At 43.0% G+C, this 16,502-nt stretch overlaps 1 protein-coding gene across 2 annotated transcripts in view; it reads right to left on the bottom strand.

Annotated features, from left to right (window-relative positions):
* Positions 1-5,217: 5,217 nt before the first annotated feature.
* Positions 5,218-16,502, bottom strand: part of gpr139 (G protein-coupled receptor 139) — a 45,400-nt gene continuing 34,115 nt past the window's right edge. The window contains exon 2 of one of the 2 annotated variants that reach the window (XR_006832286.1): positions 5,218-6,550. Coding sequence is in view for 1 of the 2 variants with exons in the window: in XM_046303526.1 (XP_046159482.1) it covers positions 10,129-11,108 (980 nt within the window). In the remaining variant the exon portion in view is untranslated. Of the gene's footprint in view, positions 6,551-8,604; positions 11,109-16,502 lie in introns of those variants that run through there. The other variant, XM_046303526.1, reaches the window with a different exon arrangement.

The following is a 16,502-nucleotide window of genomic DNA, read 5'->3' as shown; positions in this document are numbered from 1 at the left end:
CTCTCCAGAGATATTAGGTCGGGTTCAAGTCCAGACTCTGACTGGGCCACACTAGGACATTCAGAGACTTGTCCCGAAGCCACTCCTAGATTGTCTTTGCCGTGTGCTTAGGGTCATTGTCCTGTTGGAAGCTCTAGAAAGCGTATTGGTGATTCCAAACTTCTTCCATTTAAGAATGATCGAGGCCATCGTGTTCTTGGGAACCTTCAATGCTGCAGAAATGTTTTGGTACCCTTCTCCAGATCTGTGCCTCGACACAATCCTGTCTCGGAGCTCTACGGACTATTCCTTTGACCTCGCGGCTTGATTTTTGCTCTGACATGCACTGTCAAATGTGGGACCTTATATAGACAGGTGTGCCTTCCCATATCATGTCCAATCAATTGAAATGAACACAGATGGACTTCAATCAAGTTGTAGAAACATCTCAAGGATGTCCTTCTGTAGCTCAGTTGGTAGAGCATGGCGCTTGTAACGCCAGGGTAGTGGGTTCAATTCCCAGGACCACCCATACGTAGAATGTATGCACACATGACTGTAAGTCGCTTTGGATAAAAGCGTCTGCTAAATGGCGTATATTATATTATTATATTATGATCAAAATAAACAGGATGCACCTGAGCTCAATTTCATGTCTCATTGCAAAGGGTCTGAATACCTATGGAAATTAGGTGTTTCTGTTTTTTTAAACATTTGCAAAAATGTCTTAACCTGTTTTTCGCATTGTCCTTATGGTTTGTTGTGTGTAGATTGATGAGGAAAACAAATAATTGTATTAATTTCATAATAAGGCAGTAACGTAATAAAATATGGAAAAGGTCAAGGGGTCTGAATACTTTCCAAATTCACTGTATTACCACTAGAACTAGTCCCTTATATAAATATACTTTTTTATTAGTTATACTATAACAAATCAAAAATAAACGTTTTATGTGAGAATAGGGATTGGTCTGAAGCCAAGAAGAAAAATTCTAAATAGCTTCTACCACCAAGTTATAAGCCTTCTGAACATCTAATCAAATGTCTACCCAGACTATTGCATTGTCCCCCCCATCTTTTACACCGCTGCTACCCTCTGTTATCATCTATACATAGTCACTTTAATAACTCTATCTACATGTACATATTACCTCAATTACCTCCACTAACCGGTGTTCCCGCACATAGACTCTGTACCAGTACCCCCCTGTATATAGTCTCACAATTGTTATTTTGCTGCTGCTCTTTTTCATGCTTTTTCATGTGTTTTTATTCCTTTTTAAACTACATTGTTGGTTAGGGGCGTGTAAGTCAGCTTTTCACTTGTATTTGGCGCATGTGACAAACAGAATGGGATTTGATTTGAATACCTATTCCACCCATGCTCTACCAAGGTTTTCCAGCACACAGCTTTGACCTATTACAGGAGCTATGTTGGTGTTGTACTTCAAACTATGTGTAGGCTTGTTGCTTAGGATTTAAACCTTCTCAAACAGCCTAATTCAATCATTCATTCAAGGTACCACACTGTTGGGTAGAGCATGCAACAACTTTTCACAATTTTCCCGCTGTGGGGAGAAACACAGGGGAGTTCTCATAGACCGCCAACAAAGAAAGCCTCCATTTGCATGTTGGGAATGAGTGCATTGCACACTAATTTTGGATTCAAATTGAATTGTAAGGCTTTTATGAATGTCCTGCTGCCTAGTAGTGTTGCTTTGCTACCAGCCTATGCCAATGAGCGTTAGCATTCTAGCTAATATCTGCTGTGTCCAAAATAGTTTTTTTGCAACTATCACAACCAAATATTTGACCGACAGGCTCAAATCGGTCTTACGTAGATACATTTGAAATGTGTTTTTTTTTTAAATGTTGGGTAGAGGTTCAGAGCACCAAAATGGTATAATCATACACTACATTCGAGGAACAATGGGGTAGTCATTTTGCTTTGAATTTGTTCAACTTGTAAACTCATTTTTGAGATAATGGCTTTTGAATGTTTTGGTACCTCTATTGGAGAGCCCCTCTTTGTCTACACCCATTCAGCATCGTTCACACCCTCTTAAGCTTTAGCCCCACCCATCTCTTTAAGGTTTGATCTGAATGTACTAACATTAGTCAAGCACCCAAGCTAACTTGCTAGCTATCTCCAGACATCTAAGTGAGAGAGAACAGCTCAATGAACATTACTCGCCCTAGCAGAGCTGGTTAGCTTGTTATGTTATCCGGAGCATTGGTGACTGCAACTGTGCTGTCAGATTGTCCATTCGTAAATTCAGTGTTTCACATTCAAAGTGTGCGCTGGGCGCTCTGGCCAATGAGTAGGGTTGATCCGAACATTCTGACCTCACAATGGCAGTCAAACACCCAAGCTAACTGGCTAACATTGGCTAGCTTGCTAGCTACTTCGAGAACAGAACACCCCACTCTGATTGTTTTACTCGCCCTAACAGAGTTTGTTAGGCTGTTTTCATGTTATCCAGAGAGTTGGTGACTGTAACTGTGCTGCAGGCAACAATTGAATTAAGAACGAACCTGAAATGGTTGCTTGCATAGTGGAGTATTTAGTTTATATGTATAGCTAACTAGTTGGATAAACAATAAAGCAACTCAAACTCAACTCATGACGTTACTACCCTGCACTAATCTGCAGGTAGCTAACCAACCAGATTCAATGTCAGCTATAGCTAAGCAAGCAAATGGCTTTTGTTTGTCAAAATGAGAAACTTGTAATATCTGTAAATGTAGCTAGCTAGACTATCTTACATCATTCATGGTCGGACACGTCTCCTGTCGGATGCCATGGTTACCCTTAGTTTGAAGATGTAATCTGGAGACAGGTGTTTTCCCCATCTCCTTAGCTATCAAACTCGAATTCCACTGATTTCAAAACTCAGTCCTCCAGAAAGTGGAAAGCAACACTTATGCAGTTTTAATACACAATCCATTTGTTTAAAAGCTACTTTAGACCGGATTACCTAGACATACTGACCAACTCAAATAAACAGAAGCGTGATATATGGCAGACCAATCCAAACTCATCTCTCGGCATGTCTAGCCCACTCATTATCTCAGCCAATAATGGCTCGAGGGAAGGTTGCTGATTTTTTGGGGCTAAACCAACTAGGCTCGTAATTGAAAAGTGTTATTCATATTTACATATGACATACAAGTTTATTATTAAGGCACATGAAAGTTCACATGTTCAAGAAGGCAAAAAAACACATTTTGATTAAAAAAAAGTTATGTTCGAATGGCTCTCCTGTGAAATAGTGACCCGCTACATACGCCTAGTTTCCTGAAACGCGTCACATATAATCTTAGCGACTGTTCAAACAATAATCAAAACAACATTGTAAGCTTATGAGAACCCCAAAAGTTGTATTTTGTTATAACTATGCAAATCTAGGCAATATTGAATAGGCGCAGATGGTGAAAAGCAGTTGTTCTCCCCCACGGTGAACATTGTACTTGTTTATGACGTGAATAGCAACTCACAGGTTGTACAGAGCATTACAATTCATTATGATGCAATGATTTTGTAACAATGGAAAAACATTTGCACAACTCTCATGGTGAGTGGTGACAGTGGGTGAGTGGCACCCAATTCCCTACGTAGTGCATTACGTTTCACAAGAACCTTATGGGCCCTGGTCAAAAGTAGTGCACTGTATTGAGAGTAGGGTGTCATTTGGGACACATTCAGTGAGTGTCTTTGACCTCCTTGTTGTTTGAAGTATCACATGATGGTCTGAAGTATAACGTGAAAAATCAGATCAATTTAGGATATGACAACCAACTCTTTGAGGATTTTGGTATGTACTTTGTGATATTGTGATATTCATTGAATGTTACAACATTTTGAAAACCTTTTGATTTGCACAATATGCAGATAAGTGTCAAGAAAATACTGAATCTGTGCACTTTCTGATACAACCATGAAACTTGGTACACGTATTCTGTTCATCATGAGGAACATTATAAAATAAAAAATAAGGATCAGGATTTTACTTTACACGTCAAATCATGCCATGCGTGTCACAATATATTAGGAAAATCAATACAACTTCAACTGTGTTATTTAATGTGTGAACGTGTTAAAAACAATTGACAGAGACAAACAAGACCAGACAGACATCTTTGGTTTTTAGAGGGTATCTTTATCTTATTCTCAGTTATAAAATATCACCATGCCTTCTCACAGGAAATAACAAAATACATACTGTACATACATTATATTCATTTAAATTCATTAGTAAAAGCTGCAATATGTAACTTTTTGGGTGACCTGACCAAATTTACATAGAAATCTGAGTTATAGATCTGTCGTTCTCATTAAAAGCGAGTCCGAGAAGCTGTATATCTGTTTTATATGCACTATTTCTATGCTTCCCATTCTTATGTTTCATTTTTGCTTGTTTTACTTTCGGTTTTGTACGCCAACTTCAAACAGCTAAAAATACAATATTTGTTGGTTATGGAATATATATTTCACAGCAGTTTAGATGGTACAATGATTCTCTACACAATGGCTGCTTGTTTTGTCACATAAACTGACATTAGGCATACTATTAGAACATATTAGAACATATTGCACCTTAATTATGCTAGCCAAAACAATCAATGCATTACATTCAATCAATTCACATCTTATGAAGTGCTGTCATCGAGGAATGGTAGCCTGATCCCAGATCTGCTTATGCAGTCTTGACAAATCCTATGGTCATTGGTTTGAGTTGTCAATACAGGACCAACAGATCTGGTAACAGGCTACGAGAACAACTGATTTTAAAAAGAGCCTGACGTGTAGAAAACACACAATGGAAAAGCTATCAGTAGACTGCCATTCTGTAAGCAGAGGGAAATACAATCTCAGATATGCTAATTTATTAATAATAATGTTCTGTATGTGGACACCAAGGAGCATAAATAAGCTATTTAATCATTTAGAGTACATAGATATTTTTGCTTCATTTACTGTACACATTTTTTGTCTTAACTGACTTGATATTTTACGCACTTTTGAAAGCTCTTGCACTCAGACAGATGCGCGCACACGTGGAAGCACACAAAGACTTACGCACGCACGCACACACACACACACACACACACACACACACACACACACACACACACACACACACACACACACACACACACACACACACACACACACACACACACACACACACACACACACACACACACACACACACACACACACACACACACACACACACACACACGCACGCACGCACGCACGCACACACACACACACACACAAACGCACACACACACACATAAACATACCGACACACTCTGAGAGAGAAAATGAAAGAGTGGAGGATAATAAAATAGTACATTCTACAGGTTTACAGTATCTGTTTGAGAAAAGCGTGAAGCCTCCAGAGATAAGAGTTTCCTATTATGATTATCTGGTTATGAGTTATTGATGTCACCAACAGTGGGTGTTCCCTAGTTATCACCATAGCAACTACCACTCCCTCCCACCTGCTTCAGAGTCTCTCACGTGGTAAATGGAGAGGACACCTGGGTCGTATTCATTGAATCTGTTTTCCAACCAGAGCTCAGGCAAGAACTGCACCCTCCTGGGTGTTTTCAGTAGTAGTTTACTCTTTCACAAATCAAATGACCGTAATCAGTCTAATTAACGTTGGTGGAAACATTTGACGAGGGTTATAAACGAATGTCACACTAGCAATGTTGGGATGCTTTCAATAAAGAAAATCCATAATTGCTTAGATACACTCCCATTGCATTTTCTGGGATAGTTATGAAGTCCTGTTTGACATTTTATTACTGATTGTCACTTGACATTCAGTGACAAACAGTCAGGATATCTTATATAATTTGGTATGTCATGTTTATGACAATATGACAATGTTATGACACTGCAACTGGTCAAATAAAGTGGTACTGAAGTGTCTGTTGTGGTATTGATGCATATTGCTCATCATGACCAATAGACAACCAAAACATTGCATTAACATGACCAATGGACAATCACAAAACAACATTAACCTGTTAACCTGTCAACATCACTCTTATCACAGGCTTTAGCAATTATCTTTCCAATGATACACACACACACACTCATTTGTTAAAAAGAACTACTCCCCTTCAGAGCATGGAAGGGAGGTATGTTATTAGAGCTATATAATGAAGATAGTTGACCTCAGCTGATACACTGTCAATAGTCAATAATGACCCAGCATGCTCTTTACCTTGACTTGAACCCTGTCCAGTCAATGTTTATTGGTCACATTGTTGTTTTTTGGTGGTTGCCCATTGGTCATGTTAATGTTGTTTTTTTGGTTGGTCATGTTAATGTTTTTGTTTTTTGTCTATTGGTCAGGTTAAGGTAAGGTTTAAGGTTTGGGATAGGCTTCAAGGTAACAGAGCTCACTGGTGCCTTGAGTGGCTGGTTTCCACGTCATCTCCCAACATCCTCAGAGATGGATGAACGTCGAGTACTGACTTGTATCCCGGGTGACCGGCCTGAGTGTGCTGCCCTCCAGAGGTCAGTGGACAACTTTGAGAAGGTAATAGCCTACAAGGAGATATCAAATATGAGAGATTGAGCTATATTTCTACCATTCATCAGATATAACATGCATTTAATGCACGATTTATGAGGCCATGTCACGCTGAATCCTTCAAAGGAAATGTTTTGTGTATTTTGCCCTCTGGCTTAGTTTCACCCAATGTGGATAGATCAATACATGTTTTGCCTGAAGTGTTTGTGCATTGATATGTGTGTGTGTATGTTTGTGTGCGCACGTGTATGTGTGCAAGTGTAATGTGTGTGTGGATGTTCATTGGACAGAAAATAACAGAGATGTGTTTTATACAACAAGCTCTCACAGTCTTACTGCAGAATCCAACGTTCGTCTATAAACGTTTGATTTTTAAGGTTAAGTTTATGCATTAATTACGAATGGTTAAATTTAGGGTTAAGGTTGGGATAGGTTTAAAACAAAAGGAACTCCACAGTTAAAACTTATTTAGGCTAGGGTGTATTTTTCTCCACTTCCTGTCTGACTGACGTGCCCAAAGTAAACTGCAATGAGTTCGATGCAATTCCAGCTCCCAGACTGCAATTCCTGTGGCTTCCACTAGATGTCAACAGTCTTTGTTCAAGGTTTCAGGCTTGTTTCTTCCCAAACAAGGAAGAATTTAGAGTTTTGGTACTGGGAGTCACAGTTGGAAATCAGTCTGTGGGTGCGCGACGAAGAGGAAGTGCACTTGCTAATTTTACTTTTCTATTGAACCTAATTATTTTATGAAATATTATTGTTAAATTACATTTTAAGGTTCCTGAGGATTAAATAGAAACATAGTTTCACTTGTTTTAACAAAGTTTATTGGTAGCTTTTTGGATTTTGGATTCCTGTCTGCATGTTGAACGAGTGGATTACTGAAATCGACGGCGCCAACTAAACTGACTTTTTGGGATATTATAAAGAAGGATTTTATCTAACAAAACAACCATGCATGTTATATCTGGGACCCTTTGGATTGCAAATCAGAGGAAGATTTTCAAAAAGTAAGTGATTATTTAATCGCTATTTGTGATTTTATGAAGCCTGTGCTGGTTGACAAACATGTTGATATGGGGCGCTGTCCTCAAACAATTGCATGGCATGCTTTCGCTGTAAGGCCTATAGTAAATCGGACAATAACAAGAACTTAAGCTTTTAACTGATATAAGACACTTGTATGTACCTAAAATGTTTAAAGTTCAGGCATTAATTCCGAATGGTTAAGGTAAGGGTTAAGGTTTGAGATAGGCTTAAAACCTAGCAGTTGGATCGAACACGGCCATCCTCCATCCCCATCCCCATCCACATTGCCCTAGCAAAACCCAAGCCTACATGATGGTAATAGCCCTCACCATTGCCCCTAGCAGACGGTTTTTAAGTCTTCTACTGACGTCCTGGTTACCTGGACGGACAATCAAATTTCACAGTCAATCGTGAGCAACCTGGCTGGTTTTATAGGTTGTTTCTGGGCAGGACAGAACACAGTTGATCTATGAGTTGTCGTGGCTTCATAAATTCATAGTTTCTCAGTCATCTAATTTCTCACCCTCGTGCCAGTCAGACAGAGGAGGGTTGAAGAGAGAATAGAAAGATACAGCTATGAGGGTGAGAGTGAGAATAAACTGGCTTTTTACTGTTTTTACTAACCAATATACCATGGCTAAGGGGCTAAGAGCTGTGTCCAGGCACTCCGTTCTGCATCGTGCATAAGAACAACCCTTTAGCCGTGGTATATTGTCAATATACCACACCTCTGGCGTTATTGATTAATTAACTCTCGTTTACTATCTCTCTCTCTCTTTCTCTCTGCCTGTCTCTCTCCCTCTCTTGCTCTCTCACATACATACAGACAGACAGACAGACACACACACACACACACACACACACACACACACACACACACACACACACACACACACACACACACACACACACACACACACACACACACACACACACACACACACACACACACACACACACACACACACACACACACACACACACACACACACACACACACACACACACACACACATCTAGTCAGTGATATAAAGTTAATGGTCTGAGGAGCTGCACAAATACATTCATTCTAATATGACTAAGACAATCATCAAAGACAACCAATATTCAATTGAAGACTCTTTAAAATGGTAGTAATGTCCTCCTTTTAAAATTGTGGAATCCATGGTTACAAGATTACTGAGCCTATGGAACCTCTACTTGTTTTGCTGTAATTGTTTTGCTTTATTTTTGTGCGTCTACAACAATCTCCTTCAATCCTGGTCCCAGCACTAACACACCTAGCACACCTTGATTCAACCACTCACATTGCTTGATGATCAGTTGATTCGCTGAATCAAGTGTGTTAGTACTGGGCTAGAACAAAAACCTGTGTCGTCAAGATCGGTATTAAAGAACACTGATCTAACAGTCAAGTCTACCATAATCCTTCACCATGACAACAACAGGCAGCTCCTACTTATCCTTAACAACACCTGTGAGATGGCTCCTGATTGGATGGTTATCTTTCCCAATCCCTTCCATCTTTGATGAATTCACTCACCGAGAACATTTAAAATCCACAGATCCGTTTTTTAATAAAAAGTCTCTTGTAATGTCTAATGCACCTCTGAGACCCACTATATATTAACAGGAAATGTCAGCAGAGTTTCAAAACACGTCAGGGGACATGGTAGTGATTGTGAATCAAATCATCTAAGGCCATCACTAAAGACTTGAGCATCAATGCCACAGGTACCTCTTCAAAGGTGAGTGGTTTCTCTCGCTGAGAGTCTCTGCCATGAACTCTTTGACTAGAGAGGGCTCCCGTTGGTTGATGGCCATCTGTTCAGATTCAGAGCCTCCCTCATCCTCCCATCGTCCTTCCCCCATCACCTCCTCCTCCCCATCCATCGACAGCAGTATATCAGAGACAGTACCAAAAACGTCCCAATGTCAAAGCGAGGTTGATATGTCACAGAGGAATTCCTCAGTTGTCACTCTCCATTCCCATTTACAAACGGCTGGCTATAAAACCCAGTAATAAGCAGCCGCCATGATGCTCGTTTATCAGTCCCTGATCACAGTCAAAGCTCATCGTCAGACACTGTCGGAGCAGTAATACAGTCAAAAAGACAGGCAGTTATCCAGGCTGAATGATCAGTCTGTTAGATTGCTTTTCCGCATGAACGAGTGGAGAGATGGTTCTCAACACACTGTTGCTGGGTTGTTAGTTCGGTTCTGCTGTTTGTGCTCAGCAACATTCCTACTTGATTTCTCAACTTTTCTTCTTCTTCTCAAACATTCTTTCTCTCACTTCAGATAGATAGATTGTTACGTATTCATACACCAACCACATATCTTTCTGTCTCCTCTTCTCAGACACTCTTCTCTCCTCCACCTCTCCTCTCCACCACCTCTCCTCTCCTCTCCTCCATCTCCTCTCCTCCACCTCTCATCTCCTCTCCTCCACCTTTCCAGCCCTCCACTCTAAATGTCTGTTGACATTTGAAAAGCTCAAAGAGTCCCAGAATCGGGTCATCATCAAGGTCGGTCGTCAGGGAAACCCTCCACACTTCCCCCCTCACGAGGAGATGCAGATGGGCTTGCCGTTCTTATCGTACTGGTATACCAGCATCTTGATGCAGTGGGAGTTAGCAGGGGAGATCCAGGGACTACTGGTGATAGAGAAGTTGTGTCCAGCGTAGAACGGCGGCGGCTGCTTACGGCATCGGAACAACGTCCGGAGAACCGTGGCCGCCATGGTCCGGAAACGCTTGCTGATGAAACAGTAGAGAAAGAAGTTGACCCCAGTGTTTAGGAGAGCTAGCATGTTCGCCACATCGGTTAGGAGGTGCAGAAGGCGGGCGGGACCCGGGGACGCCGGCGGCGCCGTGTACAGGTGGTAAAGGATCACGACGGTGCGTGGTGCCCAGAGGACGGCAAACACGGAAGTGATGGCGAGTAGGATGGCGGTGGTCTTGCCCGTGGAGTAGCCGCGCAGGCGGAAGCAGCTGCGACGGCGCTGGAGCTTCCTGACGATCATTGCATTGAGGGAGAAGAAGACGGAGCAGGGGAGGAGATAGACAGTCGCACAGTGCACCCAGACTAGCACATGCTGCGCAGCACTACTACTACTCCCCCTTCCTCCACTTCCTGTACCACCTCCAGGTAAACCATGCCACAGCTCAGGCCACCAGTAGTAAGGTGCCGCAGACACCAAACACCCCATATAGACGCCCATGATGACCCGCCGTGTGCGGGCCGGGTAGGAAACGCTATGATACTTCAACGGGTGACAGACTGCAATATAACGGTCAACGGTCAAGGGGACCGTGATCCAGATGGAGGTGTGGATGGAGGAGAACTCCAGGACCTGGACTGCCTTGTTGAGGAAGGGGGGAAGGGGCACGCCCAAAATGAAGTCCTCCAATATGAAGTCGACGAAGACGATAAGCAGGAGGACCAGGATGTCAGCGGCGGCGAGCGCCAGAAGGTAGTTATAGGAGGACTTCTGACGCCGTAACACCAGCTGGGAGAGGATGATGACAGTGAGTATGTTGGCTGGATGAGGGGGAGGGGGAAGGTTATGAGGGTGACACAAGGGAATAGGTTTGGGAGATGAAGGGATAGGATGGGGAGGCACAGATTGGTGGTTTATGGAGGGAATGAAAGCAGAGAAGAGGAGAGGAGGAGAGTGGGCGGGAAATGTAATAGGTGAGAGTTGAGAAAGAAAGATGAGAGGGAGAGATAGAAAGCAGAGTGGAAACAAGTTGTTGCAACGAAAGAAAGGAATGGATGTGAGGGGGGAGAGTATGAGCCAAGGGTCAGATATATGGGGAGATGAATGGAGACAGAGATAGGAAGGAGAGGAAAGCGATGGGGAAATTACATGAGAGCAAAAGCATGGAAGTGAAGAAAAAATAATGATGAGAGGTTGAAATTGAAAGTGGAATGAAAACGGGTTATGCCAAAGGAAAATGAAAGAGAGAGGAAGAGAGTTAGTTTTACTGGGGAGGTCATTGACAAGGAACAACAAGCACACCCACACACCACACACACACACACACACACACACACACACACACACACACACACACACACACACACACACACACACACACACACACACACACACACACACACACACACACACACACACACACACACACACACACACACACACACACACACACACACACACACACACACGTCTACACAAAGTTGAATTTGTCTTCCACTTATTGGCATGTAGAGAACCAGATAACAACCCTTTACATAACCCGAACAAGTGTTGTGTTCGAGGCCACTTAAAGCGAGACTGGTTCAAGACCAAGACCAGAGCAAATCGAATCTGAGTCAAGACCAAAGAACGGAGGAGGGCGAGACCGTGTCAAGACTGAGATCTGGAGGGGGCCAAGGGTTCCGTGACGAGTCAAGACGAGACCAGAAAAATGTCCAATTCAAGACAAATCACCACCAAAATAAGAGTTCTAAATTAGTAGTATAACGAAGGAACATTAGATTAACCCTTTCAAACTTTTTCAGCTAGTTGGCCGTCAAAATTGCACTGATAAATGATGGGGAATTGTAGCCTCCTCGTCCTTCTGCAGATTGCCTGCCAATGCTTGCTTGTCCCAACCAAGCACTCAAGCTAACTGGCTAAAATTGGCTAGCTTGCGAGCTAGCTACTCCCAGACACAAATGAGAGAACGCCTCACTTTGACAATTTTTCTCGCTGTAGCAGAACTGGTTAGGCTGTTTACATGTTATCTATAGTGTTACCTAGTCTAGTTCTTGAATAACTATGACTTTTCCCCCCTATATTTACTGACACTGGTCATATTCAGCAGGTGTTTCGGATTTTGCAAATTCATTAGTTGTTTTGCACTCAGACGTGAGTTCTCTGAAATCGGAGAAGATAGGTAGAGTGAATTTGCGACACAAAAGATATGCTAACTGTATAACAGTCGTTTAAGTTCTTGCTAGATAACCAAATGACACCTGCATCTCTAGCTGTGTATAGCCACAAAAAAAAAACGATATGAGGGGAAAAAGTCAGTCACACCCACTCTTTCAATGGCATAAAATGACATCCACCTAGCAGCTAACTAGCTAGCTAGTTATCTAGCTAACATTAGGCTCTGTGTTTTTAGCTACATAAATAGACACGCTAGCCTATTAGCCACGTTATGACTGACTTGTGATCATTGCCCTCGCTAGTTTGATTGTATTGACATTCCCAGCCTTAGTTACATTCGTCGGTTTTTGTCCAGAATATTGAGTAATTGAAACGGAAACAGTGCATGTGGAGGCAGCAAACAATGTACCAGGCCAGCTGTGATTTACAACCTGATAGCAATATGTTTTGGACTACCAAGAAATGTATTGGTGGATTATATTCATCCTATACTGAAATGTATTGGTGGATTATATTCATCCTATACTGAAATGTATTGGTGGATTATATTCATCCTATACTGAAATGTATTGGTGGATTATATTCATCCTATACTGAAATGTATTGGTGGATTATATTCATCCTATACTGAAATGTATTGGTGGATTATATTCATCCTATACTGAAATGTATTGGTGGATTATATTAATCTATACTGAACTGCATCCATCTATTCTGCCAACAATGCCTTAGTGTACGTCATGAAACGTTGAGTCAAATAGAACATATTTCTAAAACCTCTTATAAAGTGGGTTTTGTAGCATAAACCAGGAATTTGATCTTTTTGACTGATATTACGATTGTCTGTTTGTTTCATATCTGCAGAGTAGTTAAAACGCTGTCAGTTCCACTTTAAACTTTAGATCACCGGTTACTTTGTTTGCTAAACGTGAAGTGTTTTTTGCAATGGGAATTAAAAGTTGTACATTTCAATTGGGAAATGCTTAATGGTTGTGATTTTGGATTGTTGTGATTGGGGCCTACTGGCTCATTATGTCCTAGTTTATGGACTGCTTATCTGTTAACATCATGCTGTGTGTGACTGCTGTCTTTCCATCAGCCCTATGCAGTGGTGAAGTGGTGCTTGGAGAAGTGGGTATACTCTAATTCTGCCAAAAGGTTCGTCCCTCCAGCGAAGGAAAGGCACCCTCTGTGTAAATCCCATGTTTTACTCATTTAAATGAAAGAGAGTTTTCCTATAGATTTTTCAAATTGTCACTGTCAAAATCACACTTTTTTAACAGAAAAACTGAAATGTAATGGTCTAAATATACAACAATGTTTAAACTACATCAATCTGATTGGGTGGGCCTGTCAGGGCCTGGCTCCCTAGCTCGTGGGCCTCTGTCCACCCAGGCCGGTCCATGTCTATGCCCCTGATGCAAATAGCACATGATGAAAATTGCGCATCACAAATAGCCTACCAACCAACACTTTCAATACCTAGTTTGCATACCCATTGTTGCCTTAGTTAGCATATACTGGTAGATACCATGTTGAAACATCTGTCCTACTCTACCAGCTACCGATGTCATTCTTCTGTGAGCTGCTCCATGACAAATCCAGTTGGGAGATACACGCTCTTGCTGCCTGCAAATGATATTCCACTGAAACTAGGATGTGTGTAGCTCACATGTGAATATATTTCACGTCCGATTGTGTAGGCTACTTTGTGCATGATTTCTCTATTGTACGACATCATTGATAAGTTGTATCAGTAGGGATTAAGAAGTGAGTATATGCTTCTAGCTGCATATACCCTCCAGTACACCACTGGCCTGCGTATACCCTCCAGTACACCACTGGCCTGCGTATACCCTCCAGTACACCACTGACCTGTGTATACCCTCCAGTACACCACTGGCCTGCGTATACCCTCCAGTACACCACTGGCCTGTGTATACCCTCCAGTACACCACTGGCCTGTGTATACCCTCCAGTACACCACTGGCCTGCGTATACCCTCCAGTACACCACTGACCTGAGTATACCCTCCAGTACACCACTGGCCTGCGTATACCCTCCAGTACACCACTGGCCTGCGTATACCCTCCAGTACACCACTGACCTGTGTATACCCTCCAGTACACCACTGGCCTGCGTATACCCTCCAGTACACCACTGGCCTGTGTATACCCTCCAGTACACCACTGGCCTGTGTATACCCTCCAGTACACCACTGGCCTGCGTATACCCTCCAGTACACCACTGACCTGAGTATACCCTCCAGTACACCACTGACCTGCGTATACCCTCCAGTACACCACTGACCTGTGTATACCCTCCAGTACACCACTGGCCTGTGTATACCCTCCAGTACACCACTGACCTGTGTATACCCTCCAGTACACCACTGGCCTGTGTATACCCTCCAGTACACCACTGACCTGTGTATACCCTCCAGTACACCACTGACCTGTGTATACCCTCCAGTACACCACTGACCTGTGTATACCCTCCAGTACACCACTGACCTGTGTATACTCTCTAGTACACCACTGACCTGTGTATACCCTCCAGTACACCACTGACCTGTGTATACCCTCCAGTACACCACTGACCTGTGTATACCCTCCAGTACACCACTGACCTGTGTATACCCTCCAGTACACCACTGGCCTGTGTATACCCTCCAGTACACCACTGACCTGTGTATACCCTCCAGTACACCACTGGCCCTTTGTGTTTTACAAAAAGTGCTCTCCTACATAAGAGCTGTGGTGTTACAGTTGCTGTCCTGTCAGAACCACTAACCTGTCACACACTGAAGGCCTGTAGGTGCACCACGACGCAAACATGTCTATTATAGATATAAAGGCTGTTAAGATATTCATGTTTCAAGGAAGGAGTGTATATATTTGGCCTGGGGAAGTGGTTTAATGCGCTGACTGAATGGAAGCTGATAATTAGGAGCGTTTTACTCCGCTGGTCTCCGCTGGTCTCTGGGAGAAATGAGACTCTCTGACTGAGTCAAGACCGAGTACAAATGTTTCCGGCACCAAGACAAGACCAAGACAGTCAATATGTGGTCTCGAGACCAGACTACTACAATACTGACCCTAACCCCTTTCTAAAGACTAATCATTTGCTCAGTATAATATTGCCTGTGACCATTTTTCCCTCTCCTCTCCTCTCCTCTCCTCTCCTCTCCTCTCCTCTCCTCTCCTCTCCTCTCCTCTCCTCTCCTCTCCTCTCCTCTCCTCTCCTCTCCTCTCCTCTCCTCAACCTTCCCTCTCTCTCTCCCTCCCTCCTCGCTTCCCCCTTTCAACCTCATCCTTCAGTCCCTCCCTCCATCCCTTTCTCCCCGTATCCTTCCCCTCCTCCACCCTCCACCTGTTGCGTTGCGAGGTGGGACTTGCGGGTCCGTTAGTTAGCCCGAATAAATAATAATATACGGCGCCACAACAAAACCAGGGAACAATGACAGCGCACCGTCACGTCCTTGCTGAGTCGTTGAGGCTCCGGCTGGCCCAGATAAACAGTCCAAGGACACCACCCTCTCTTCTCCCTCTGTGTTTTCCTCCACCACTTGATCTTCCTCCTCTCCTCACACCTTCACTCTTTCTTTTCTTTTCTTTTCTCCCTTGCTTCTTCTTCCATCCTTTCTCTCCCTTTTCACTGCTCCTTCCCTCCTCATTCACCTTTGCTCTCTAACTCCCTCCCTCACATTCCTTATTTCCTCTCTCCTTCTGTCCCTCCCTTCTGTCCCTCCCTTCTATCCTTGATGGAGCATGGGGAATGACTCAGGGGACATGGAGGGACAATCACAGTTTTCTATCATTTTCTCCCAGTCTCACTCCCTCCCTCCCACCCTTCTTAAGGGTCGTGCTGGGCCATGGTGAATTGTTCATGAGCAAGATGTGGGGGATAATCACAGTTTTCTATAACTTCAGCCCCCTCCCTCTCTCTCTCTCTCTCTCTCTACCTCTCTCCCTCTCTCTCTCTCTACCTCTCTCCCTCCCTCCATCTCTCCCTCCCTGCATCCCTCCCTGCATCCC

Source organism: Oncorhynchus gorbuscha, linkage group LG16 (genome assembly GCF_021184085.1).
Source record: "Oncorhynchus gorbuscha isolate QuinsamMale2020 ecotype Even-year linkage group LG16, OgorEven_v1.0, whole genome shotgun sequence".
NCBI lineage: Eukaryota > Metazoa > Chordata > Actinopteri > Salmoniformes > Salmonidae > Oncorhynchus > Oncorhynchus gorbuscha.
The sequence above is the reverse complement of the archived record's forward strand: the minus strand, read 5'-3'. Positions and strand labels throughout refer to the sequence as shown.